This window comes from Oncorhynchus gorbuscha, linkage group LG02, assembly GCF_021184085.1.
Source record: "Oncorhynchus gorbuscha isolate QuinsamMale2020 ecotype Even-year linkage group LG02, OgorEven_v1.0, whole genome shotgun sequence".
Classification (NCBI taxonomy): Eukaryota; Metazoa; Chordata; class Actinopteri; order Salmoniformes; family Salmonidae; genus Oncorhynchus; species Oncorhynchus gorbuscha.
The window spans coordinates 36,019,997-36,045,308 of NC_060174.1; the positions used below are offsets into that span (position 1 = coordinate 36,019,997).

Sequence of the window (25,312 nt, forward strand, 5' to 3'; positions counted from 1 at the left end):
AAATGTCTCTGTTTTTTGTTTCTCGATTTGAAGTATCTCTGGTCAAAGTGTTCTTGTTTTATTCCACACTGAGGTTATTCTCTCCATATGACTCATGGGGTGATGATGATGTTAATGATGACGATGTTGTTAATGATGATGATGACAAAGTGCTGTTTTATGTTTGTTGGTGTGTTTCTCTCCCTGGGGTGGTGCCGGTGTTTGATTGGTTGATGTTGCTGGTTTGGGTATAGATGTACAATTATGTGTATATACAGCATAAATAACCTGTAGTGTTCTTCTAGTGCTAGGACTGAGTCTGAAGAATTATGTAGTTCAGTCAGTGATACTAATTCCCCCTCTCTCTCCACAGTGCCCAGTGATCCGGTCCACAATCTCAGTGCTCAGATCTTCAGTTCTACAGCCATCATAGTAAGCTGGGACCCCCCTATGGAACCCAATGGACGCCCCTTCTACTTGCTCACCCTGCAGGAAGCAGGACACCCCCAACCCCCTAAACCTCTGAACCCCTCTTACCCTAACACCAACCCCCCCGGACCGCCTGCTGTCAACAATACCATCACCAAGACAACCAACGATAACGTCTTCCTGTTTACCAAACTCAGGAAGTACTATCCCTACGTCTTCACTGTTACCCCGGCAACCAGCGCCGGCCCGGCTCACAACCATACCAGCCTGCTGCACGTGAGGACTGATGATGATAGTGAGTCTATAGACACACACACACACACAAATGCACACATGTGCATACACATACATACTATTAACCCACTCTCTCCCTCCAGTTCCCAGTTCAGCTCCAGTGCTGGTGTCCTGTAGAAACCTGTCGTCCTCCTCTGTGTCTGTGGTGTGGCACCGCCCCCTGGAGGCCAATGGAGAGATAACAGAGTATTCCCTCACCATGTTCGGCCCTGGCGGCTCCAACACCACACACACCCCCAACACCATACTCACACTCACACAGCTCCTGCCCTACACAGCCTACAACCTCTCCATCACCGCAGCCACCCGCAAGGGCTCCGGACCCCCGCTACTACTGATGCTGCACACAGATGAAGCAGGTCATCTTTAACCTCTCACCTTTAACCCCTACTAACCTCTAACCTCTACCCTACCATAAACCCTCCAACTGCTGCTGCATACAGACGAAGGTCAGTAATGTACTCTAACATTGTGTTCCACCAGGTCCGATGTCTCCTCCCAGGAACCTGTCTCTGTATAACCACACAGCCTTTTCTGTGTGGCTGACCTGGGAACCCTCTCTGGAACCCAATGGTGTGGTCACAAACTACGGCTTCAGGATCTGGGAGATTAACACAAACACAATCAGATATCAGGTACTGCACACACACAAACACAAACACTCACAAAGAAACATTAACATTTTTAAACTGGAGTGCTGCAACTTTGCTATGTTCTGACTAGAAGATTTCCACATTTTTCTCTCTCACTCTCAGAACTCTACAGGTCCATGGACAGAAGGACAGCTGAGTGGGTTCAGGCCTCACAGCTCCTATGAGATCAGTGTGCTTAGCTACACCAGAGTGGGTCATGGAGACCAGTATAGCACTCCTGTGTCCTTCACAACCAATGAGTCCGGTATGTATGTGGGTGTAGGTGGTATGTGTGTGTGGGTATGTATGGTTGTGGAACTAGAAATCAAGTGCCATATGCGTGTGGAATTGGCTATTAATCCTTTTGCATAACCCCTGTGTCTCCTGGCTCCAGTGTCTGAAGTGGTGGGTAACCTGTCCTGCTCTGGTCTGGGCTGGGACTCTGTGTTTCTACACTGGGAGCCTCCAGCCAACCCCAATGGACTCATCCTGTACTACCAGGTCCAGGTGGACAGACACTCAGACTCACAGTTATACATACACCAGGCTGACACAAACCAGTATACGGTCAGCGGGCTGGCACCGGACGCAGAATTCACACTCACCGTAACAGCTGTCAACTCTGCTGGCCCAGGAGACCAGGTCAACTGTACTGCCTACACACACCCCGAGTCAGGTACACGTACACACGTACACTACACCAGGAGACCAGATGAACTGTACCCACTCAACCCACTTTTATATCCTCCTGCAGTTCCTGGTGTCCCTCGATTCCTGAGTGTGTCAGAGGCCACGTCCACCAGCGTGATGCTCCAATGGGCTGCTCCCCTCTCTGCTCTGGGCATGCTCACTGAGTACCGCATCACTGTGCAGCTGCTGTCACCTGACTGCCTGTCCAACACACCCCTTTCTGAAGCCACACCCCTCCCAGAGCCGAGCCCTTCCCTGGCTCCAGGCTGCGTGGATCAGGAGGTACGTTTACCTGGATATCTGAATGTAAATGTTGTTAAGCTGCTGTGTCGTCATCTTTCTACATGTATATCTGCAGAATAAACTTCCTAACATTGAACTCAACATCATATTCATGTTCATGATCATCCTGGTCAGGTGTTGGTGTCAGTGAATGGTTCTGATGGTGGTGAGGGCAATAGGAGCATCACTCTGCAGTCTCTGGTCAAGTACCGCCACTACCGCTTCAGAATCACAGCCCTTACTAATGCTGGGCCAGGAGAACACACACCCTGGAGATACACACACACATTGGCTGGGAGTAAGTACGCCCACCCACGCACGCACATACACATACAGTCACATCCAATAGGATTGGAACCCTTGACAAATATGAGCAAAAAAGACTGTTTAAAATAAATAATACAAATACCGAGCTATATTGTAAGTTCCAAAAAATGAGAAAAATCTATTATTTTATACTAATACAATGGTGAATGTGTATAAAGATGACATAATTCAGATATTACATAATTGTTTTAGACTACAGTGCGCGACCTGGTTCAATAAGCCAATAAATCAGCACAATCTACATTGTTGTTTTTTTCTAATTGCCGGAGTCTTGGAGCTAGAATTAGGATAATGAATATTGTGCTAATGACGATACAAAAAATGATTAAATGTTGAGACCAGTTGAGCCCTGTATAGCACCACAATACACATCAAAATACAATAAACACATTAAACTACGCATTAAAACACATCATTATACACAACAATACATGAAAAGCAAAACAATCAGTAGTGGAGCGGGTCTAGAGTTTCAAGTTCCTTGGTGTCCACATCACCAACAAAATATCTGTCACGCTTGTCGAAATGATTGAACCAAGGCACAGCGTGCGTAGAGTTCCACATAATTGTAATTCATAGAAACTAACCAAAACAAAATAAACAAGCAAAAATGAAACATGCCGCTACTGGTGTGCACACAGGCAACTATCTGTAGACTAGATCCCACAAAGCACAATGAGGAAATGGCTTCCTAAATATGATCCCCAATCAGAGACAACGATAAACAGCTGTCTCTGATTGGGAACCATATCAGGCCAACATAAACCATTAATAACCTAGATGACCCACCCTAGTGTTAGTGTTTAAATACTGGAGAATCGAGACCAAATCACGGGCGCTGGACAGAGTGGATTTCAGTTGTAACAAAAGGCAGTTTTAATGGTCAAAAGATATCTTGTCCTGCAGTTTTACGTGCACGGATCTAGTTCATATAACTCGGTAAGGAGTCGGGTGAAAAAGAGAACTTATACAAAGGTTACATTCATTTTTATACATAGAATAAGGTAGGTAGAGTCTTGTCGTGACGCCTTCTGAATGGTCCCATAGGGTTGTAGGCGGACCTGCTCTAGCCAGAGTAGAAGCCCCCATTGGTGCACAGCAGTCTTCTGTTCTGGGCACCCGACCAGTAGAAGAGGTGAAGACTGTTTATTCTAGGAGATGTTTTGTGTCAGGGGTTCGTGAGGTAGAGGGGCAGTTTACTATGGCTGGGTGTATGTGTTCTTGCGATGGAATGTCTTTGTTTCCTGGGGTCGTAAGACAACAAAGCTGAGGGGATAGTGTTAGGGGGTAGTTTTATTGCTGGCTGTGTGAGCTAGTTCCGGTTTTAGCAGGGGAACGTAGATGACTTGAGTCAGGCGGTTTGGCTTGGCGCTGTATAATATATGAACTATGTATATGAATGTTTACATATATTTATATAACACTAGTCACTATCACACCCCAACCAACATAGAGAATAAACAGCTCTCTATGGTCAGGGCGTGACACTATCATGGTCCAAACATACCAAAACAGTCGTGAAGAGGGCACAACAAAACCTTTTCCCCCTCAGGAGTCAGTTGAGAACAAATTCTTATTTACAATGATGGCCTAGGAATAGTGGATTAACTGCCATGTTCAGGGGCAGAACAACAGAAGTTTTCCTTGTCAGCTCAGGGATTCGATCTAGCAATCTTTTGGTTACTGGCCCAACGCTCTAACCGCTAGGCTACCTACCCGCTGCCTAAATGTATTCTACAATGTAGAAAATAGTACAAATAAAGAAAAGTCCTTGAATGAGTAGTTGTGTTCAAACGTTTGACTGGTACTGTATATATATTTTTTTAAAATTAGCATACAATACATCTTTATCAAGGGTAGCAATAATTCTGGATGTGACTGGAAATACAAGTACCTACACACCCAGGCAGTATGCGTATATTCATACCTGTCTCTCCCCTCAGACCCTGATGCCCCTCCCAGCAACCTCTCAATGACCATGTCCTCCAATGGCCTCCGTATCGAATGGCAACTCCCAGATGTGATTACCGGCCCCACTTCCTACCTCATAGACATAATCTCTGTGAGTACACATGCACACACACACTCAAAGAATAATGAGAAAAAGGAGTTTCTTGCATCTGTATGTTGTGTTGTTGTTCAGCTGGATAGCGAGGGGTTAAACCAGTCTGTAGTACGCGGCCCAGAGGAGCTGAGGACCGTAGTTGTGTCAAACCTGACTGCGTTCACTCGCTACTCTGTGACCGTGACCGCCTTCACTGGACGACTGGAGAACGCACGGCGGGACGGACAAGCCACTGAGCCCACTGTCATCAGAACAATGGAGGAGGGTGAGGAACCAACACATACAGTAATACACTAGTAGCTACTTTATTCAACTGCTAGAAGGTAGTTAAGCACTCTCTCTCTCATCCTGCTCCTCATCCTCCCTCCATCCCTCTCCCCTGCTCCCTCCAGAGCCCAGGGATCCTCCTAAGAACGTGACCCTCCAGGTAATTCCAGAGGAAGTGACCCGTGTGTTTGTGACCTTTGCCCCCCCGGAGGAGCCTAATGGGAACATCAGTTCCTATACGGTGCTGGTCTACCGCCAGGGCCAGCTAGAGATGACCATCGACCGCCTCACCGTGGTCCAAAACGAGAACCGCACCCTGACCGCAGTCATCGACGGGCTGAAGGGAGGCTACAACTATAGTATACGGGTGAGGATCTCACACAAAGGCACAACTATACAAACACATGGTTCACAACTATAATATACGGGTGAGGAACACACACACAGGCACAACTACACAAACACATGGTTCACAAATATAATATACGGGTGAGGAACACACACACAGGCACAACTATACAAACACATGGTTCACAACTATAATATACGGGTGAGGAACACACACACAGGCACAACTATACAAACACATGGTTCACAACTATAATATACGGGTGAGGAACACACACACAGGCACAACTATACAAACACATGGTTCACAACTATAATATACGGGTGAGGAACACACACACAGGCACAACTATACAAACACATGGTTCACAACTATAATAATGAGGAACACACACACAGGCACAACTATACAAACACATGGTTCACAACTATAATAATGAGGAACACACACACAGGCACAACTATACAAACACATGGTTCACAACTATAATATACGGGTGAGGAACACACACACAGGCACAACTATACAAACACATGGTTCACAACTATAATATACGGGTGAGGAACACACACACAGGCACAACTATACAAACACATGGTTCACAACTATAATATACGGGTGAGGAACACACACACAGGCACAACTATACAAAACACATGGTTCACAACTATAATATACGGGTGAGGAACACACACACAGGCACAACTATACAAACACATGGTTCACAACTATAATATACGGGTGAGGAACACACACACAGGCACAACTATACAAACACATGGTTCACAACTATAATATACGGGTGAGGAACACACACACAGGCACAACTATACAAAACACATGGTTCACAACTATAATATACGGGTGAGGAACACACACACAGGCACAACTATACAAACACATGGTTCACAACTATAATATACGGGTGAGGAACACACACACAGGCACAACTATACAAACACATGTTCACAACTATAATATACGGGTGAGGAAACACACACAGGCACAACTATACAAAACACATGGTTCACAACTATAATATACGGGTGAGGAACACACACACAGGCACAACTATACAAAACACATGGTTCACAACTATAATATACGGGTGAGGAACACACACACAGGCACAACTATACAAACACATGGTTCACAACTATAATATACGGGTGAGGAACACACACACAGGCACAACTACACAAACACATGGTTCACAACTATAATATACGGGTGAGGAACACACACACAGGCACAACTATACAAACACATGGTTCACAACTATAATATACGGGTGAGGAACACACACACAGGCACAACTATACAAAACACATGGTTCACAACTATAATATACGGGTGAGGAACACACACACAGGCACAACTACACAAACACATGGTTCACAAATATAATATACGGGTGAGGAACACACACACAGGCACAACTACACAAACACATGGTTCACAACTATAATATACGGGTGAGGAACACACACACAGGCACAACTATACAAACACATGGTTCACAACTATAATATACGGGTGAGGAACACACACACAGGCACAACTACACAAACACATGGTTCACAAATATAATATACGGGTGAGGAACACACACACAGGCACAACTATACAAACACATGGTTCACAACTATAATATACAGGTGAGGAACACACACACAGGCACAACTACACAAACACATGGTTCACAACTATAATATACGGGTGAGGAACACACACACAGGCACAACTATACAAACACATGGTTCACAAATATAATATAGGGGTGAGGAACACACACAATGTCACATAACAATTGTGCTTTCTGAAAAGTGATTCTCACCATTTGAAACACTCCGACCAACTCTCTCTGACACACAGATTGCAGCGGTAAATGGAGCAGGTTTAAGCCCCCCCAGCTCAGAGGTTCAGATCACTACAGGGATCAAAGGTACAGTGCTACATAAACACTACATAACCCATTCATAATCCCTACATAACCCCTTTATAACCCCAACATCCTTAGAAACTTAGTTGTAGGGGGTGTCATATTGTGCATATATGTGTGTGCACTACGAACACTTCATGATACAGAAATGTGTGTGTGGGTAGCTCCTGCCAAGCCCACCCAGAGACCCCAGGTGATGTTGGACCGAGGAGGAGTTGCCATGGTAACCTCCAGAAGCATCATTGTTCGCATGCCAGCCTGTTTCTACAGCAATGACAACGGACCAATCAGCAGCATCCAGGTCATCATGTCCGAATCTGGGGGTACGACATCACACACACACACATAAACACACATCAATCACACAGAAAATATATCCTGAACTAAAGTATGTAGGAGCCACTGCTATAGGTCTAGTCTGACATCTGTCTGTCTCTCTGTCTCAGTGATGGACAGCATGAACCTGACCAACTGGAAGACAGCATTTCTCTCTCGTCCCGCCCCCTACCTAACAGACAATGGCTTCCCCAATCCACTCTGCGTGAGGGACCGTATGAGCAGGGACACACAAACCAGGAGACTCACTTTCTCACTCATTAGACACAGTATTGTGAGGGACAGGGTTCTGGGACATAGAGACTCAGGGGGGGAGCGCATAGACCACCAGGATGATCACTATGTCATCGGAGAGAAGGACAACTGTCTTACTGAAGAGTACAGTAACACACTCTGTAACGGACCCCTCAAACCAAACACTGTCTACGTGTGAGTATACACAACACAAACATGTAAACACATACACGTGCACATACGTACAAAGTTTAATACAGTGCATGTCTTTGTCTGTGTGGCAGGTTTAAGTTCCGAGCCACCAACATCCGGGGCCAGTACACAGACTCTGACTACTCTGAGCATATCAGAACAGCAGGTAAGCACTCCTCTTCTCTCCACAAACATCTTTCCTCTCTGATGCAAACTGATTAAACAACACCACTCTCACTCCTTCATTTGAATTTTTTACATTTTAGTCATTTAGCAGAGGCTCTTATCCAGAGCAACATACTGTTAGTGCATTCATCTTAAGATTACTAGGCGGGTCAACCACATCTCTCAGTCATAGTAAGTACATTTTTCCTAAATAAAGTAGCTATCTGCAAACTCAGAGCTAGTAAGTTTCAAGTTAATGTCACATGCACAAGTACATGAAACGCCTTTCTTGCTCTAAACCCAACAATGCAGGAATCAATAGTAATGCAATACTAAAAGTATCATAAGGTAGAACAAAAACACACAAGAAAAAAAAGAAGAAGAAGAACACGTGAAAATTAGAATCTAAATACAGGGCCAGTTTCAATATAATATTATTTTCAGATAATACTGGACTCATGGAGGTAGATATGTATAGTGAGTGCTTGACTTTGACTGAAATAGGTTCCTGTGTCGTGCAGAAAATCTCCCCCTGCCAGAACCCCCCCCCCCTTTCTAATCTTCTTAATTTTGTGTCTAGATAAAATACTTTCTGTGACAAACATCAGAGTCAAATACTTCCTATAGAACAAACTTCACGTCAGGTTAGGCAATCAAAATAAATAATTAATGTATGTATGTTATATTAAACATAGACGAGGAAGTCAAATGTTGGCAAGCAATGAACATTTCAGAACAACTATGGCTGAATTATTATCCTTACTGTTAAGAGTAAATGAGTGAAGAGGTGTCAAGCACAGAGAGCAAAGGATGTGGGAAAAACAACACGCTTTAATGTCCTTGGAAACATAACATGAACAAAAGTGGAAACACAAATGAACAGAAATATAAACGGACAGCGTGAAACCCAAATGCCAACAAAAATACACTCAAACAAGGAAACAGGAGAACAAGCCCGCACGAAACAGAAGCGGGCTGAACAGACTATATATAACCCTATCCTAACAACCAAACAAGAAACAGGTGCTACCAATTAGACAAAACTAAACGAACACAGAACAACGGATCGGCGATAGCTAGTAGACCGGCGACGACGACCGCCGAGCACCACGCGAACAAGAAGGGGAGTCACCTTCGGTAATATTCGTGACACTTACACTTTGAAACATACTAGTCGAATAAGACATGGGAGAGATGCCGAATTTTGTCAAGGAGATTTATTTATAGATTAATACAAAATCAGTAGGGGATTTAGGTACGGGCGACATGGCCAGCCGCCCAGGGCTGCATCTTGCCGCCCCCAGTTCGGCCGCTGAAGAGGGGTTCGCCCAGGGCGCCATACAAGCTAGAACCGCCACATACACTTGAAACATAGCCAAACCGAAAACTGCAGACAAAATTGCTTTCTTCTACTATGTCAGTGAAATGTAGGCTAAACTGACAACGGAGTGAAGAGCAGAAATCTTAACTAGCAAGCAAGTCGCAGCAATGAAGAACGCGAAGAGGGGGAGAATTCTGGCATGGGGGAGATTTTCGGTACAACACCTGTTCTCATTTTGGGTGCCGGTGCTGTTTGTTTATATTTAGGTGCAGGAGCTCCACGATACTTTTGAGCTAATATGCGAGAAGAGGAACAGGAGCTCAAGCAGATTAAATGATGATTGTATGTGAGTGTGTGGACGTGTGTGTACGGTAGCGTTAGTATAAATGTGTGTGCATGATATGCGTGTGTTGGAGTGTCAGTGTGCGTGAGTGTGTAGAGTCCTGTGAGTATACATATACACAGTGCAAAAATAAAAACAAAATGCAAGGGTCAACCCACATAGTCCGTGTAGCCATTCTGTTAGCTATGTCTTGTGGTTTAGGAATAGAAGCTCTTCAGGCACCATCTTTACGACTGTGCGTGGTTGAGTGGACCATTTTAAGTCCATAGTGATTTGGACATCGAAGAACTTGAAGCTCTCGACCCGATCCATTGCAGCCCGTCGATGTAAGTGCAAGTGTTAGTTCACGAAAGGCTTCTTTTTTTCTCTTTCCCTCAACCCCTCCTGTCTGTCAGTGGATGGGTTGTTGACCAGAGATGAACAGATCATTCTGGGAGTACTCCTCTCCTTCTTCCTGGCCCTGCTGCTCATCCTCGTCATCTACGCCTCTGTCAGGTAAACTGTTTCCAGCTGATGCCTCTAGTTTTGTAGTTTTTTATTTTATTTTTCTATATATATATATATATATATATATATATATATTTTTTTTTTTTTAACATTATTATTAACAAATATCAACAAACAAAAGATAAATAGTCACATACAAACAAGCATACATACAAAGGATTTACATTGCCAGGAATCTTAAACAAACAAATCATATTCATTAATAATACAAGTTTTAATTGCCTTTTTGTTTTTAATTTGAGTTAAAGTAGTGCCATATTGCTTAAATTAATTTATAAAGTGAAAAAAGTTAGGTTTTGAATTAGACCATTTGCATTTGTGAATATGAAATTTACCTAGTATTATTAGCAGTTGAATTAAATATACTACATCTTTATCTGTCAGAATTGATTAAATAAATCATTATATCAAAACCATTAAATAGTACAACCAGTCCTATTTTTTTTGTAACAAAATTCTGTATGTCAATCCAAAACATTCTACGATAAATACAGGCAAAAAACAAATGCAAAATGGTCTCCTTCTCCATTCCACAGAAATCACATTTATAGTCAATATTCAGCTTGAATCTTTTCAAAAAATGTTTCACAGGATAGATTCTATGTAACATTTTAAATGAAACTCCCTTTACCTTGTTACTGATACAATATTTGTTAGTAATTTTCCATGCTTTCCCCCATTATATATCACCATAGATATTTGATCAAAATAATCTTGCTGAGGGAATTGTAGTGTCACAAACAATATTCCTAATCTGTTTTTACTACATTTATCTTTGATGTTAATTAAACCTGTTAGGGATGATGCGAATTCTCGCAGCTTTTCGCAGCTTTTTGTTAAAAATCGCACAACATTTCAAAGTCCTGCTACTCATGCCAGGAATATAGTATATGCATATGATAAGTATGTGTGTATAGAAAACACTCTGAAGTCTCTAAAACTGGTTAAATCGTGCCTGTGGCTATAACAGAACGTGTTTAGGAGTAAAAATCCCTGGGAAAACTGTTCACCTAAAACACAAAGAAAATATTAATCCGCCAGTCAATGTATTGTCTAAGGCGACAGAAAATAAATGAGGCTCCCATTACAATGCCTACAGCTTCCACACGATGTCGCCAGTACTGGCATTTCATGGCTGCTTTATCCTTGGTTAGATGACGTATAGGCACTTCCTGTCTTGGGACGCACCGCAGGATGTTATGAAAGTGAAAACATGGACGATGATTTCAAGACTTGCTGCTATCGAATACAGATCGCCCCATGATCAATTTGATAGATTATTAACGTTTATTAATACCTAAAGTTGGTTTAGAAAAGTAGTTTGAAGTGATTTGTAAAAGTTTATAGGCAACTTTTGTCATTTTAAAAAGTGAAGTTGCGTCTTGTAAAGGGGAATTTTCCTGGATCAGACCGGCCTTCATAAAATTACCTTTTGCCTATACAATGCCGGATTTAATCGGGAAAAAGATCCAATTGTGATGTTTATGGGATATATAGGAGTGCCAACAAAGAAGCTCGTCAAAGGTAATGAATGTTTTATATTTTATTCCTGTGTTTTGTGTAGCGCCGGCTACCGCAAAATCTGTTGTTTAGGTGACGTTCAGGTATTTTGGGGGGTGCATGCTATCAGATAATAGCTTCTCATGCTTTCGCCGAAAAGCATTTTACAAATCTGACTTGGTGGCTAGATTCACAACAAGTGTAGCTTTAATTAAGTACCTTGCATATGTGTTTTAATGAACGTTTGAGTTTTATCAAAAACTATAGGTGGCGCTCTAAAATTTCCCCTGATTTGGTTCCTGCACAGGGACACCCATCCAATATTGCCAATTAATATATTTTCATGTAAATCTATGTTACTTACATCAACCACAGAGGAATTTAAAAGAGATACAACCCCCATTGGAAATGAAATAAAAAACAATTGCATATTCTTTCAGTGTTATTGGAATTTTAAATGTATCAAGAAATTCCCCTTATGAGAGTAGATATCCATCCTCATTCAGTAACTGACCAACCAAAATAATTTTATTCTCAAACCAGTTACGAAAAAAAATAGACTTATTTTTCAATCGTATATCTTTGTTGTTCCATATAAAGTATCTGTATCTGTATCTGTTTATACACTAACATCCAAGCTAAAATTGCCTGCTTATGGAATTTGGCCAACTTTACTGGGATTTTATCAACATCAAAATTACATCAAAGCAAACATTCTAAACCACCAACAGAGTCAAATAAATACTTAGGGAAGACATTCTAAATACTGTTCTGGTTCTTAACATACTTCAGAATCCAATTTATTTTAAAAGTATTAATTAGAGTTTTGAAATCTATAACCTTAAGTTTTCTAGTTTAAACCCAGCCAGCCATAGTCAGTTGTGTCAGAGAGATTGACATCCAATGACAGGATCCGTCAGCGGCAGAAGGAGGGCGGGACCTACTCTCCCCGGGAGGCGGAGATTATAGAGACCAAGTTTAAACTGGATCAACTGATTGCTGTGGCTGACCTGGAGCTGAAGGAAGAGAAACTACATCGGTCAGTGTGTGTATGCCTGTGTGTGTCTTTTTCTCACACATACACACTCCCTCTCTCTCATTCGCACACAACTTCACAAAGGTTTACCCACTGTAACATTATGCTCACTCTGCCTCTATTACTCTACCTGCATGCCTACAGAATGTGCATGGCTGCTGCTAACACATGCACATACACACGCACACACATTACAGTACACACATAAACACACACACAATCACACAAAGGCTGTCTGTGCTCTCCACTCTCACTCTAACCCAGGGTTTTACAAACTCGGTCCCTGGGACCCCACGGGTGCCCGTTTTGGGTTTTGCCCCAGCACTACACAGCTGATTCAAATGATCAACTAATCATCAAAGCTTTGCTCCAACTCTCTCTCCAGGTATTCCTCCTTCTTCTTTAGACGGAAGGAGATATTTGTCATCCAGTAAGTTGTAGTGGGCAGTGTGTTTAGCCCTTGTTATATAGCACTCCATGTGTGTGTGTGTTGTTGTGTTGCATTGCTACAGTTGGAAGTGTGTATTGTTGTCTCATGGCTTTAGTCTACTGAAGTGCTGTTCAGTCTGTCTGCAACTGTACAGTAATGGAAAGTAAAGTCTGCTGTACTCACAGTGTACTGGTGTGACTGGAAAATAAAGTCTTCTGTACTCACAGTGTACTGGTGTGACTGGAAAATAAAGTCTGCTGTACTCACAGTGTACTGGTGTGACTGGAAAATAAAGTCTTCTGTACTCAGTGTACTGGTGTGACTGCAAAATAAAGTCTTCTGGACTCACAGTGTACTGGTGTGACTGGAAAATAAAGTATTCTGTACTCACAGTGTACTGGTGTGACTGGAAAATAAAGTATTCTGTACTCACAGTGTACTGGTGTGACTGGAAAATAAAGTCTTCTGTACTCACAGTGTACTGGTGTGACTGGAAAATAAAGTCTTCTGTACTCACAGTGTACTGGTGTGACTGGAAAATAAAGTCTGCTGTACTCACAGTGTAGTGGTGTGACTAATATTGTTCTGTCAACTCTGTTTTAGACTTCTCAGCTACAGAAAGTCTCTCAAGTAAGTCATCTAATGAGTGTGTATGTTGTTCTATGTGTACATTATGTGAGTTTGTTGGGCAATAATAGTTGGATTTGGATTGCTGCCCTGTGAAGGATTTCTCTTATCCCCACCTCCTGTTTGTTTGATTTTTGATATTCATATAAGGTTTATGCATTTATGTGTGAGCTGTGCCAAGATTTTGCTCTTGTAGGACAAAAACATGATTCTGATTATCTCTGTCTCTCAGGCCCGTCAATAAGAAGTCTTTCCTGCAGCATGTAGAGGATCTGTGTGCCAACGAAAACACCAAGTTCCAGGAAGAGTTTGCAGTATGTAACTCTAACCTCTGACCCCATGTGAAAACCTGTGTGTGTGTGTGTGTGAGTGTACGTGGATTGACAGCGTTAACCCTGTCTTCTCTAGGAGTTGCCCAAACTGCTGCAGGATCTGGCTACTTCAGACGCTGACCTTCCCTGGAACAGATCCAAGAACCGCTTCACTAACATCAAACCCTGTATGCACACACACACACGCACACACACCTGTATGCACGCACACACACACACAGTGAGCGTAACACACACAACCTAACACATTCTCTCCTCTACAGACAACAACAACCGTGTGAAGCTCTTGTCTGAGCCTGGCATGCCTGGATCTGACTACATTAACGCTAGCTTCATCTCAGTGAGACACACACACAGTCACAGACACAGACACAGAAAAGAGAACACTCATGCTTTCAGAGAAGCTCACATTTCTAAACACCCCAACGTTTGTGTTACAAAACTGGAGACCTGTGACCTACTCTGTTCTGACTATAACATTCTTCCTCTCCCGCTCAGGGTTACCTGTGTCCTAGTGAGTTCATAGCGACCCAGGGTCCCCTCCCCGGCACTGTGGCTGACTTTTGGAGGATGATCTGGGAGACTCGCACACGAACCATCGCTATGCTCACACAGTGCTATGAGAAAGGAAGGGTAAGAACCGGACCAAGGTTTTAGTAGTGTCAGGTTCGTATGTCTGTTTAGATCCGGTCACCAATTTTGTGTGTGTGTGCTGTGTGTGGGTGTGTTTAGATCCGGTGTCACCAGTACTGGCCAGAGGACAATAAGCCGGTGACAGTGTTTGGGGACATCATCATCACCAAGCTGACAGAGGACGTTTATCCTGACTGGACCGTCAGAGCTCTCAAAGTGGAGCGGGTAACACACACACACACACATATATATATATACATACAGTGCATTCGGAAAGTATTCAGACCTCTTGACTTTTTTTCACCTTTTTGTTAAATTACAGCCTTATTCTAAAATGGATTAAATTGTATATTTTCCTCATCAATCTACACACAATACCCCATAATGACAAAGCAAAGAGATTTTTAAAATTTAAGCAACGAGATTTTTAGAATTTAAATAAGATATATATATAATATTTTTTTTTATAAATGAGTAAAAATGTCAACTGTTTTGGCTTTGTCATTATGGGGTATTGTGTGTAGATTGATGAGGGGAAAAAAACAAGTTTATCCATTTTAGAATAAGGCTGTAACGTAACAACATTTGGAAAAAGTCAAGGGGTCTGAATACTCATCGGGACATGGACTCTACAAGGTGTCAAAAGCGTTCCAGAGGGACGCTGGCCCATGTTGACTCCAATGCTTCCCACAGTTGTGTCAAGTTGGCTGGATGTTCTTTGGGTTGTGGACCATTGTTGGTTGATACACTCAGGAAACTATTGAGTGTGAAAAATCTAGCAGCACTACAGTTCTTGACACAATCAAACCGGTGTACCTGGCACCTGCTGCCATACTCCATTCAAAGGCAATTCAATATTTTGTCTTGCCGATAAAGCCTCTGAATAGCACACATACACAATCCATGTCTCAATTTTCTCAAGGCTTAAAAATCCTACTTTCAGTTGTCTCCTCCCCCTTCAACTGCACTAATTGAAATGGATTTAACAAGTTACATCATTAAGGGATCATAGCTTTCACCTGGATTCACCCGGTCAGTCTGTCATGGAAAGAGCAGGTGTTCCTAATGTTTTGTACAATCAGTGTATATTTGAGTACCCCAGAGTAAACAAGTTCAGAGTTATCCTCTTGACAATAAAATCATTATTCTCTCTCTCCTTCTCTAACTCCCTCGCTCTCTCTCCCTCTGACACTCCTCCCCCCCTCTCTCTGTCTGTCTCCCTTTCTCCCCCTAGCATGGGGACTACATGGTGGTTCACCACTTCAACTACACCTCCTGGCCAGAGCATGGTGTACCAGATTCCAGCACCACACTCATACAGTTTGTTCGAGCCATCAGAGCCAACAGGCATGAGAACACTACTATAGTGGTGCACTGCAGTGCTGGTGTGGGCAGGACAGGAGTGTTTATAACGCTGGATCACCTGATCCAACACGTCAGTGATCACGACTTTGTGGACATCTACGGTCTGGTGGCTGAACTACGCAGTGAGAGGATGTGTATGGTGCAGAACCTGGTGAGAAATATGCATTCATACAACATGTATCATAATATAATATTCTTACTCTAATATGGATATGATACTTCATAGTATGATCTAGTTTTCCTGGTGCATTCAAACCTGCCAGACAGAATCTTAGAGAGTCTGTTCACGCATATCCCCAGGCCCAGTATATGTTCCTACACCAGAGTACTCTGGATCTGCTGAACAGTAAAGGAAACAGCCAGTCCATCTGGTTCATCAACTACTCTGCTCTGGAGAAGATGGACTCACTGGAAGCTATGGAGGGTGAGCTCACACATATACAAGAACACACACGAGCATACACATACGTCATAAACGCACATTTCACATATCTACTTTTTTGTGCTCTTGCAGGTGATGTCGAGCTGGAATGGGAGGAGACTACGATGTAAAGGCTGAGAACTTATCAGTCAACTTCACACCTGATGAACACGCATCTATTCCTGGGTCATGGGGCCAAATCCTGGACACACTGACTGTTTGTCAGATGGATTGCTCCACCAGAGATAGAGAAAGAGGAGGGAGAGAGAATTGTGTAGTCCAAACAGAGTAATGTTTCCTCTAGCTTCTTTGGGAACACAAGTTGCCCTTTTCTGGCAGGAGGGTCAAAACAACACAACGAAACTTAGTTGTTTACCTGACCTGAATCATCACACAATTACATCCTCGTGGAGTCCTGCATCTTTTGTATAAGTTCACAGGCAGAAAAGAGAGGGATATATATCACACATGGAGGTTTACAGGTATCTTGCAATAGTCATTCCACTGTGTATTTCATTGGATTCTTGTATCATGTTTTTGTATATTAGGTTTTTCAGCCAAATAGTGTTGTCACGGTGTTCATGTTTGCTTCGCTGTGTTACTACGTTTATATCACGTGTTGCTATGTTTGTCATTGTAATTGGGAGGTTTGAGGTATAATATATTTGTGGGGTGTTCTTGTGTATTTGATGTATTTTGTTCCACATCTGTGTTTTGGACCAGAATTAAAATCAACTCCACTACTCACCTACTGTCTGTCTGTCTGTCTGTCTGTCTGTCTGTCTGTCTGTCTGTCTGTCTGTCTGTCTGTCTGTCTGTCTGTCTGTCTGTCTGTCTGTCTGTCTGTCTGTCTGTCTGTCTGTCTGTCTGTCTGTCTGTCTGTCTGTCTGTCTGTCTCAGTGAGCTGTTATATAAAAATTACACCCCAAAAGAGTGAAGCATGAAATACACTGAGAATCTCACTGACTGCTGATACTGTAGGTACTTATCACAGTGGGAGGCCGTTCCTTCTCTTGCTAGTACAAAAGCGGTACCTGTTGCGTGCCGACCCGGTGGCGAAGAACCTACACAATGCTTGTCAGTGGCCAACAGGTTGACTTGGAGCCAATCAGAAACACAAACCTCCATGTGGGGGAGCCAACAAAAAAAAAGAAAAATATAGGGGCTTTCTACAAAATAGAATCATGACCATAAGCAATATGCATGGATATGCATTGCCAAACAACGTTACTGCCCCCTTCTGGTTTGGAGTATTGTAACAAGGCTGAGTGGCTGACGACTTCCAAAGTCTTTGCTGTGTGAACACAAAAGAGATTGACTGCCGACACTGTTCAGAGGTGCTAAGTACTGTCGGCAGGCAAACCTTTCGCACACACAAACAGACAGACAGGACCCAGGACTCAAGGCAGAGTACAAACTACTTTATTATGTAATTCTCTTCAAACATAAATTTTTAGAAATATTCCATTAGTAAACACTGTAATTGTTATAAACATGATATCTTAGTAAATACTTAATGTGACGGTGCACAGGTGCTCTCGTCAACAGTGTAAGACATCTCCAAGATGGATGCAAGACAGGCAAGCCAGACTCAGTGTTAAGGTGATATGTTAGGGCTTTAGAACATGCTAAAATGTCTACTGACTCCTGCTTGTTTTCCACTAAACCATCTAGCTAATGCTAACGCTAGTGTGATCACAGCTACAGTATAGCCCTTTACACAGAGCTCTAATTATGATAATGTGTCATCTGTGTGTGTCTCTCGTGGTAACAGTGGGGTGCTGTTGCCCCCATAATCTGAAAAACAAATAGATTTCCACCTCTCTGTACAAATACATAAATACACACATCGGCAGTCCATCCATTCCTTTTACATTATATTATATATATATATATATATACCACCTATATACTGTGCACATGTTCAGTATTCCGATATACTCTAATAATATGGTGCAACACGAAGAAGATCAGCCTCAGTGGGTCACCACGTGTCACAGTCCTCAGAGAGAGGGAAAGGGAAAGAAGAGATGTAACAACACTATTATAATAATAATGAAACATGTTCAATATTCTGATAAATAAACATACTTAAGTAATTCTGTGTGTGTACTGTGTGTGTATATACATTACTATGTGACATGCATTCCAGTGGAGAACAGGTTAATCATTTGAGAATGGGTTGAGAATAGTTAACCCTTTAGGGATTCAGCAAGTGAGATTGAATATTCAAAAGGACAAATTAGATAGAACGTTAGAACATTACCAGTTTATAACATACAATGTTCATGTTATTACTGATCAAACAATAAGTTAGAATGTTGAACAGTTTGTCGTCAGTACTGGTATTTTCCTGAGTGTGAGGCTTGGACCAGTGTAGCAAAACCTCAGAGAATAGAACAATGGTATTCGCACACACATTCGCACACGCAAACAAGCACACACAGACACACCCTTTCACTCGCACATACACTGGCAGACCCTTATACTCTCAAACACACATGCACACGCAGATATGTTAATCAGGGTAGAAGTCCGACATTACGAATAGAAATACAGATTGTAATCATCTGTAAGCCAGGAGTCAGGAGAAACAGTCTTCCCTCCCTGCTACTCAGACATTCTCACTTCTTCACGATCAAAAGTATTATTAGCATCTGATTATCATATTTTACCACACATCACCAAAACACTGTGTGCTAAAGAGGAGGGCTAAAACCCTAGATGATGTTGATGATGTCATTGAGGTGACATGTCTCCATGTCCAGACAGCTCCACACATGGAGGAGATCTGTGTGTTCCATCAGCTGTGTGACATCAGGGCAGGGTTAGAGTCGGGGATCAGGTGGTGAGAGGTTGTATCCTAAATTGTTCTTTCTAAAGTCAAGAACAGATATAGATATGTACAGACGACACTGTGTCACAAGAGCTGTACGATTAGAAAATCTCTGTTTAGAAATTTTTCAAAATGACATCCTATTCAAAAATACACATGAAATCATTAGATGACTTTGATTTCATATTGATTTGAATCCTCTCTATTATCTCCCACTCGCTTTATCGGCTTATTCCCTTTCTCTCAGACGACTTCCTTCCCGCCCTCTTTCTCTTCCTCCCTTCCTCGTCTCACCTTTTCTCTATCTTTGTCTATGAGTGTTTGTGTTGTGTGTGTTTCACCAATACGGTACATGACTATTTAACAAAAGGTCATAGGGCGCATGATAAGGTGTGGTAGGGTCAGGGGTGAGGGGGTCATATGTCAGACGAGGCTGCGGGAGCCACTAGAGTTGCGTCTGCGGAGGGGGTGAGGCAGGGTGTGTGAGAGAGGGCAGGGGGAGTCGGGGGGACAGTACTGGTGGGGGTGGTTGTAGGGGGGGAGGAGGGGGAGGCAGAGGGGGCTCAGATCCCTCTCTGACCCGTACTGGCGTGGACATCGCTGATTGGATGAGGCGGTGGTGGGAGGCGGGGCTTCCTTGGTTTAGGAAAGCTTCCATTCTCCCGCGGCCGCTCTGGTCCCTGACGATCACCTTGACGATCTGCTGGCATTGAATGAGGGTGTCTGGGCGGAACTCTCCGGGGTGGGTGGCACTTAGCATGGCTGGTGCTGCCAGAGCCAGTTGGGTGGAGTCAGGACTGGTCACATGGTAGGTCTGGAGCAGCTTATCAGGGCTGGGCTGGGTCATGTGGTAGGTCTGCAGCAGCCTATTGTGAATTGACACCTAGTTTAGAAACAGCCAGAGAATGGCATGAGGAGTTACCAGCCTGAATGCAGCCTACAGCAGCCCTCTGGTGGGTTAGATACACTGGCAGCATGCAGGCATGCAGGGAGTGAACGCATGCTAACACACACACCAGCCCAGAGACACACCTGTGTTTGGGTGGAAGGGCGTTTCAGGGTCAACATTTGGGCTCCAGTGGGTGGGTGTGAGTTTGCGTGCGTGTGTGGAGGAGGAGGATTGTGTGTGGAGAGGGATGAGTGTGTGGGGGGAGATGACACCGAGGGCATGGTGTCTCCCCAACACAGAGATATGCAATGCTAAAGGACTGACTAAGAGTTAGGGGTTGGGGCTGCTAGGTCTGTAGAGAGGGTATTTAGAGTGGAGGAACTGGGCTTGAGTCATACATGTGCATGCATACACAGACACACACATACATTAACTCTGAGTCTTGCCATGGAGATGGTTTTCTAGCAAGCCAGCAGGGCTTAGAAAAGCTTATGATGGCTGGGAGGCAGATGTTGTGTTAGCAGGAGGCTAATAGCTAACTCCCTACTAGCAAGAAACTAATAGCTAATAGATAACCATGCATTGGCATGTGGCTAATAGCTAATTACTGGTCTCTGTTAGCAGAAGGCTGATGGCTAAAGCTATCCCTCCAGTTGCAGCTGTGTTGCTATGAGGCACACAGAGCTGGAGGGAGCTGAAGAGGGTCTCCCTACTCCTCGCCTGTGTGCATCTTTGCTAACACACATACACTTACATTTACATTTACATTTAAGTCATTTAGCAGACGCTCTTATCCAGAGCGACTTACAAATTGGTGCATTCACCTTATGACATCCAGTGGAACAGCCACTTTACAATAGTGCATCTAAATATTTTAAGGGGGGGGGGGGTGAGAAGGATTACTTTATCCTATCCTAAGTATTCCTTAAAGAGGTGGGGTTTCAGGTGTCTCCGGAAGGTGGTGATTGACTCCGCTGTCCTGGCGTCGTGAGGGAGTTTGTTCCACCATTGGGGAGCCAGAGCAGCGAACAGTTTTGACTGGGCTGAGCGGGAACTGTACTTCCTCAGTGGTAGGGAGACGAGCAGGCCAGAGGTGGATGAACGCAGTGCCCTTATTTGGGTGTAGGGCCTGATCAGAGCCTGGAGGTACTGAGGTGCCGTTCCCCTCACAGCTCCGTAGGCAAGCACCATGGTCTTGTAGCGGATGCGAGCTTCAACTGGAAGCCAGTGGAGAGAGCGGAGGAGCGGGGTGACGTGAGAGAACTTGGGAAGGTTGAACACTAGACGGGCTGCGGCGTTCTGGATGAGTTGTAGGGGTTTAATGGCACAGGCAGGGAGCCCAGCCAACAGCGAGTTGCAGTAATCCAGACGGGAGATGACAAGTGCCTGGATTAGGACCTGCGCCGCTTCCTGTGTGAGGCAGGGTCGTACTCTGCGGATGTTGTAGAGCATGAACCTACAGGAACGTGCCACCGTCTTGATGTTAGTTGAGAACGACAGGGTGTTGTCCAGGATCACACCAAGGTTCTTAGCGCTCTGGGAGGAGGACACAATGGAGTTGTCAACCGTGATGGCGAGATCATGGAACGGGCAGTCCTTCCCCGGGAGGAAGAGCAGCTCCGTCTTGCCGAAGTTCAGCTTGAGGTGGTGATCCGTCATCCACACTGATATGTCTGCCAGACATGCAGAGATGCGATTCGCCACCTGGTCATCAGAAGGGGGAAACTTACCTGAGGCAGAGTGTGTATGTGACTCACCTCCACAGTGTTGTTGCCAGTCTTGTCATACAGGTCTTGCTGGGCTGAGGGGAGAAACACACAAGTGACACTCAGAGACACAGTATGATGTGTGGATGTTAGTCGCTAACTTCGTGTTTGTTACCAGTGGGTGATCCTGTGTGTCGACTGAGTGTGTCCATCTGTCCTCCATTGGTGTGGGGAGTGTGAGTCTGCACCCCCTGTTCTCTCTCCAGCTCCCCTACAGACAGCGAGATATTACCATATAATTACATAAAGAGCCTGCTTGTGTGTGCGTGTGTGCATGTGGTGTGCGTGTGAATGCGTGTGTGTGCGTGTGGTGTGCGTGCGTATGCGTGTGTGTGTGGTGTGCGTGTGAATGCGTGTGTGGGGGTGTGAGGTGTGCGAGCGTGCGCGTGTGTGTGTGTGGTGTGCCTGCGAATGCGTGTGTGGTGTGCGTGCGTGTGTGTGTTGTGCGTGCATATGCGTGTGTGTGCGTGCGTGCGTGCGTGCGTATACGTGTGTGCTCACATTGGATGTGTATCTGCTCCATCTCGTTGACCTCAGTGATGGACTCACGTAGCTCCTCTGTGAAATTCCTGAGCTCCTCTCCGCTGGGGGAGCAAAAACTCACCAGCTGCTTCTTCTCTGAAGAGAACGGACTCAACATGGTGATGCCATGAGCATAGTCTGAACACACACACACACACAAAAACAGTTGGCTATGTAAATAGAATGGCAATGCCCTGGGTATAGTAGGACTGGATAGATAATGTCACCGCTCATAGTTAGCTATGTATGGAGCAGTACAGTGTAATAGCATAGTATAGCAGTAGTAGTAGTAGTAGAGTAGTAGCAGTAGTGTAGTAGTAGTATAGTAGTAGTACTAGTAGTAGTACTTTTAGAGTAGTAGTAGTAATAATAATAGTAGAGCTGTAGTAGTAGCAGAGTAGTAGTAGAGTAGTAGTAGTAATAATAATAGTAGAGTAGTAGTGGTACTAGTAGTAGTACTAGTAGTAGTATAGTAGTCGTACTAGTAGTAGTAATAATAGTAATAGCAGTAGTAGAGTAGTAGTAGTATTAGTAGTAATAATAATAGAGTCGTAGTAGTAGTAGTAGTAGTAGTAGTAGTAGTAGTAGTAGTAATAATAATAATAGTAAAGTAGTAGTAGTAGAGTAGTAGTAGTAGTAGTAGTAGTAGTAGTAATAATAATAGTAAAGTAGTAGTAGTAGAGTAGTAGTAGGAGGAGTAGTAGTAGTAGTAGTAGTAGTAGTAGTAGTAGAAGCAATAGTAGTGGCAGTAGTAGTAGTAGCAATAGTAGTAGCAGTAGTAGAGTAGTAATAGTAGTAGTAATAGTAGCAATAGTAGTGGTAGTAATAGTAGTAGTAGTAGTAGTAATAGTAGTGTAGAAGTAGTTGAGTAGATTAGATAGTAGTAATAGTAGTAGTAATAGTAGCAATAGTAGTGGTAGTAGCAGCAATAGTAGTGGTAGTAGCAGCAATAGTAGTAGCAGTAATAGTAGTAGTAGTAGCAATAGTAGTAGTAGTAATAGTAGTAGTAGTAGCAATAGTAGTAGCAGTAGTAGAGTAGTAATAGTAGTAGTAGTAGCAGCAATTGTAGTAGCAGTAGTAGAGTAGCAATAGTAGCAGTCGTAGCAATAATAATAGAGTCGTAGTAGTAGTAGTAGGTGTAGTAGAGTAGTAGTAGTAGTAGTAGTAGCAGTAGAAGTAGTAGTAGCAGAGTAGTGGTAGTAGTAGTAGTAATAATAATAATAGTAGAGTAGTAGTAGTAGTAGTAGTAGTAGTAGAGTAGTAGTAGTAGTAGTAGTAGATGTGTAGTTGTAGTAGTAGTAGTAGTAGTAGTAAGTGTAGTAGCATAGTAGTGGTAGTAGTAGAGTAGTAGTAGTGATAATAATAGTAGAGTAGTAGTAATAGTAATAGTAGAAGCAGTAGTAGTAATAGTGGTAAAGTAGTCTTAGTAGTAATAATAATAGTAGAGTAGAAGTAGTAGTAGTAGTAGTAGTGGCAGAGTAGTGGTAGTAGTAGTAGTAGTAGAGGTAGTAGAGTAGTAGCAAGTTGTAGTAGTTGTCGTAGTTACATTCATTGCTGAAGAGGTGAAACTGCATGCCCAGTAGACCCATGGCTTTACAGAAGGTGTAGGAAGCAGAAGTCTTCTTCTTTGGACACAGCTTCAGGATCTGTGTGAGGAGAAAACAGAATGGACATAAGCCATACAGTTGAGCACACACGCATACGTGCGCACACACATACGCACACACTTATAAAACAGGTGGGTCTAATCCTGAATGCTGATTGGTTAAAAGCGCATTCCAGCCGGTGTCTATTCCACAAATTACCACTGGCTAAATCTATGACTGTTCGATCTGACTGCGCCATCCAGTGTCTCATCGGCCCAGCCAGACAATTAAATGAACTTGATCTCCACTATAAAAAGCATCTAGACCTCATCTCACATTTCTTTTAGACTAACATTTAGTTTTCAACAGCGAGAATGTATGTATATGTATAAACCTTACTGTCTGTCTCTCCGACATTTGGAACATTGTTTCAATATTCAAATTCGATCTCCAACTGTCCCATGGAAATGAACGTGTTGGGGTCGGGAGTCGGAACGAGAGGCAGGCAGCGTTTTCAGCCAGTCGAAGTCATGAATCACCTGGCATCATTTTTATGTATATATACAAAGAAATGTCAATTGAAAAAGGTACAACGAAACGAAGTGCAGCTAGTTTGCAGTCTTTCCATCTTCAGTTTGAAGGTATTGTGTTAATTGTGCTGTTGGTTAGCTCCTCTGAATAACGTTAGTGTCCTAACAGTAGGGTGACCAGACGTCCCCGTTTTCCGGGGACAGACCCCGTTTTTGGTGGCCTGTCCCCGGAAATGTCCCCGTTTTTAACCGTTGAAAACAGACCGCAAAGTGAAATATTTTACTTGGCAAGAAAGAACGGGCAGCACAGCCTACCGGTTGACGTCTCAATCGCGTTGTGCTTGTTTTGTCCAGCAGAGGGGGCTGCTCGCTATAGCAGCTTCATTCACTCTTCTTCTACTAACTACTTGCTCGCGATAGTTTTGGAGAAAACTGCTGTGGAAAACTCAGCCAGAAGCTAGCAAGTGTCAAGTGAATCCACAACA

The 25,312-nt window shown here is 43.4% G+C and overlaps 2 protein-coding genes across 5 annotated transcripts in view; one reads left to right on the forward strand and one right to left on the reverse strand.

Annotated features, from left to right (window-relative positions):
- LOC124001597 (phosphatidylinositol phosphatase PTPRQ-like) overlaps nucleotides 1-17,445 on the forward strand; it is a 60,581-nt gene extending 43,136 nt beyond the window's left edge. For 3 of the 4 annotated variants that reach the window (XM_046308525.1, XM_046308543.1, XM_046308534.1), the window contains 26 exons: nucleotides 353-703; nucleotides 786-1,061; nucleotides 1,186-1,337; nucleotides 1,458-1,599; nucleotides 1,729-2,010; nucleotides 2,089-2,306; nucleotides 2,442-2,604; nucleotides 4,577-4,695; nucleotides 4,777-4,963; nucleotides 5,091-5,332; nucleotides 7,190-7,259; nucleotides 7,421-7,579; nucleotides 7,703-8,021; nucleotides 8,111-8,184; nucleotides 10,243-10,342; nucleotides 12,765-12,893; nucleotides 13,276-13,320; nucleotides 13,924-13,950; nucleotides 14,180-14,261; nucleotides 14,356-14,446; nucleotides 14,543-14,619; nucleotides 14,778-14,912; nucleotides 15,012-15,137; nucleotides 16,147-16,428; nucleotides 16,578-16,701; nucleotides 16,792-17,445. In XM_046308525.1, coding sequence (XP_046164481.1) covers nucleotides 353-703; nucleotides 786-1,061; nucleotides 1,186-1,337; nucleotides 1,458-1,599; nucleotides 1,729-2,010; nucleotides 2,089-2,306; nucleotides 2,442-2,604; nucleotides 4,577-4,695; nucleotides 4,777-4,963; nucleotides 5,091-5,332; nucleotides 7,190-7,259; nucleotides 7,421-7,579; nucleotides 7,703-8,021; nucleotides 8,111-8,184; nucleotides 10,243-10,342; nucleotides 12,765-12,893; nucleotides 13,276-13,320; nucleotides 13,924-13,950; nucleotides 14,180-14,261; nucleotides 14,356-14,446; nucleotides 14,543-14,619; nucleotides 14,778-14,912; nucleotides 15,012-15,137; nucleotides 16,147-16,428; nucleotides 16,578-16,701; nucleotides 16,792-16,829 — 4,010 coding nt within the window. In that variant the 3' untranslated portion in view covers nucleotides 16,830-17,445. Of the gene's footprint in view, nucleotides 1-352; nucleotides 704-785; nucleotides 1,062-1,185; nucleotides 1,338-1,457; nucleotides 1,600-1,728; nucleotides 2,011-2,088; nucleotides 2,307-2,441; nucleotides 2,605-4,576; nucleotides 4,696-4,776; nucleotides 4,964-5,090; nucleotides 5,333-7,189; nucleotides 7,260-7,420; nucleotides 7,580-7,702; nucleotides 8,022-8,110; nucleotides 8,185-10,242; nucleotides 10,343-12,764; nucleotides 12,894-13,275; nucleotides 13,321-13,923; nucleotides 13,951-14,179; nucleotides 14,262-14,355; nucleotides 14,447-14,542; nucleotides 14,620-14,777; nucleotides 14,913-15,011; nucleotides 15,138-16,146; nucleotides 16,429-16,577; nucleotides 16,702-16,791 lie in introns of those variants that run through there. The other variant, XR_006832824.1, reaches the window with a different exon arrangement.
- A 659-nt stretch (nucleotides 17,446-18,104) lies between these two features.
- Nucleotides 18,105-25,312, reverse strand: part of LOC124001638 (IQ motif and SEC7 domain-containing protein 3-like) — a 71,612-nt gene continuing 64,404 nt past the window's right edge. The window contains 5 exon segments of the mRNA XM_046308615.1: nucleotides 18,105-20,417; nucleotides 22,181-22,224; nucleotides 22,305-22,400; nucleotides 22,691-22,849; nucleotides 24,258-24,357. Of these exon segments, the coding sequence (XP_046164571.1) occupies nucleotides 19,980-20,417; nucleotides 22,181-22,224; nucleotides 22,305-22,400; nucleotides 22,691-22,849; nucleotides 24,258-24,357 (837 nt within the window). The 3' untranslated portion in view covers nucleotides 18,105-19,979.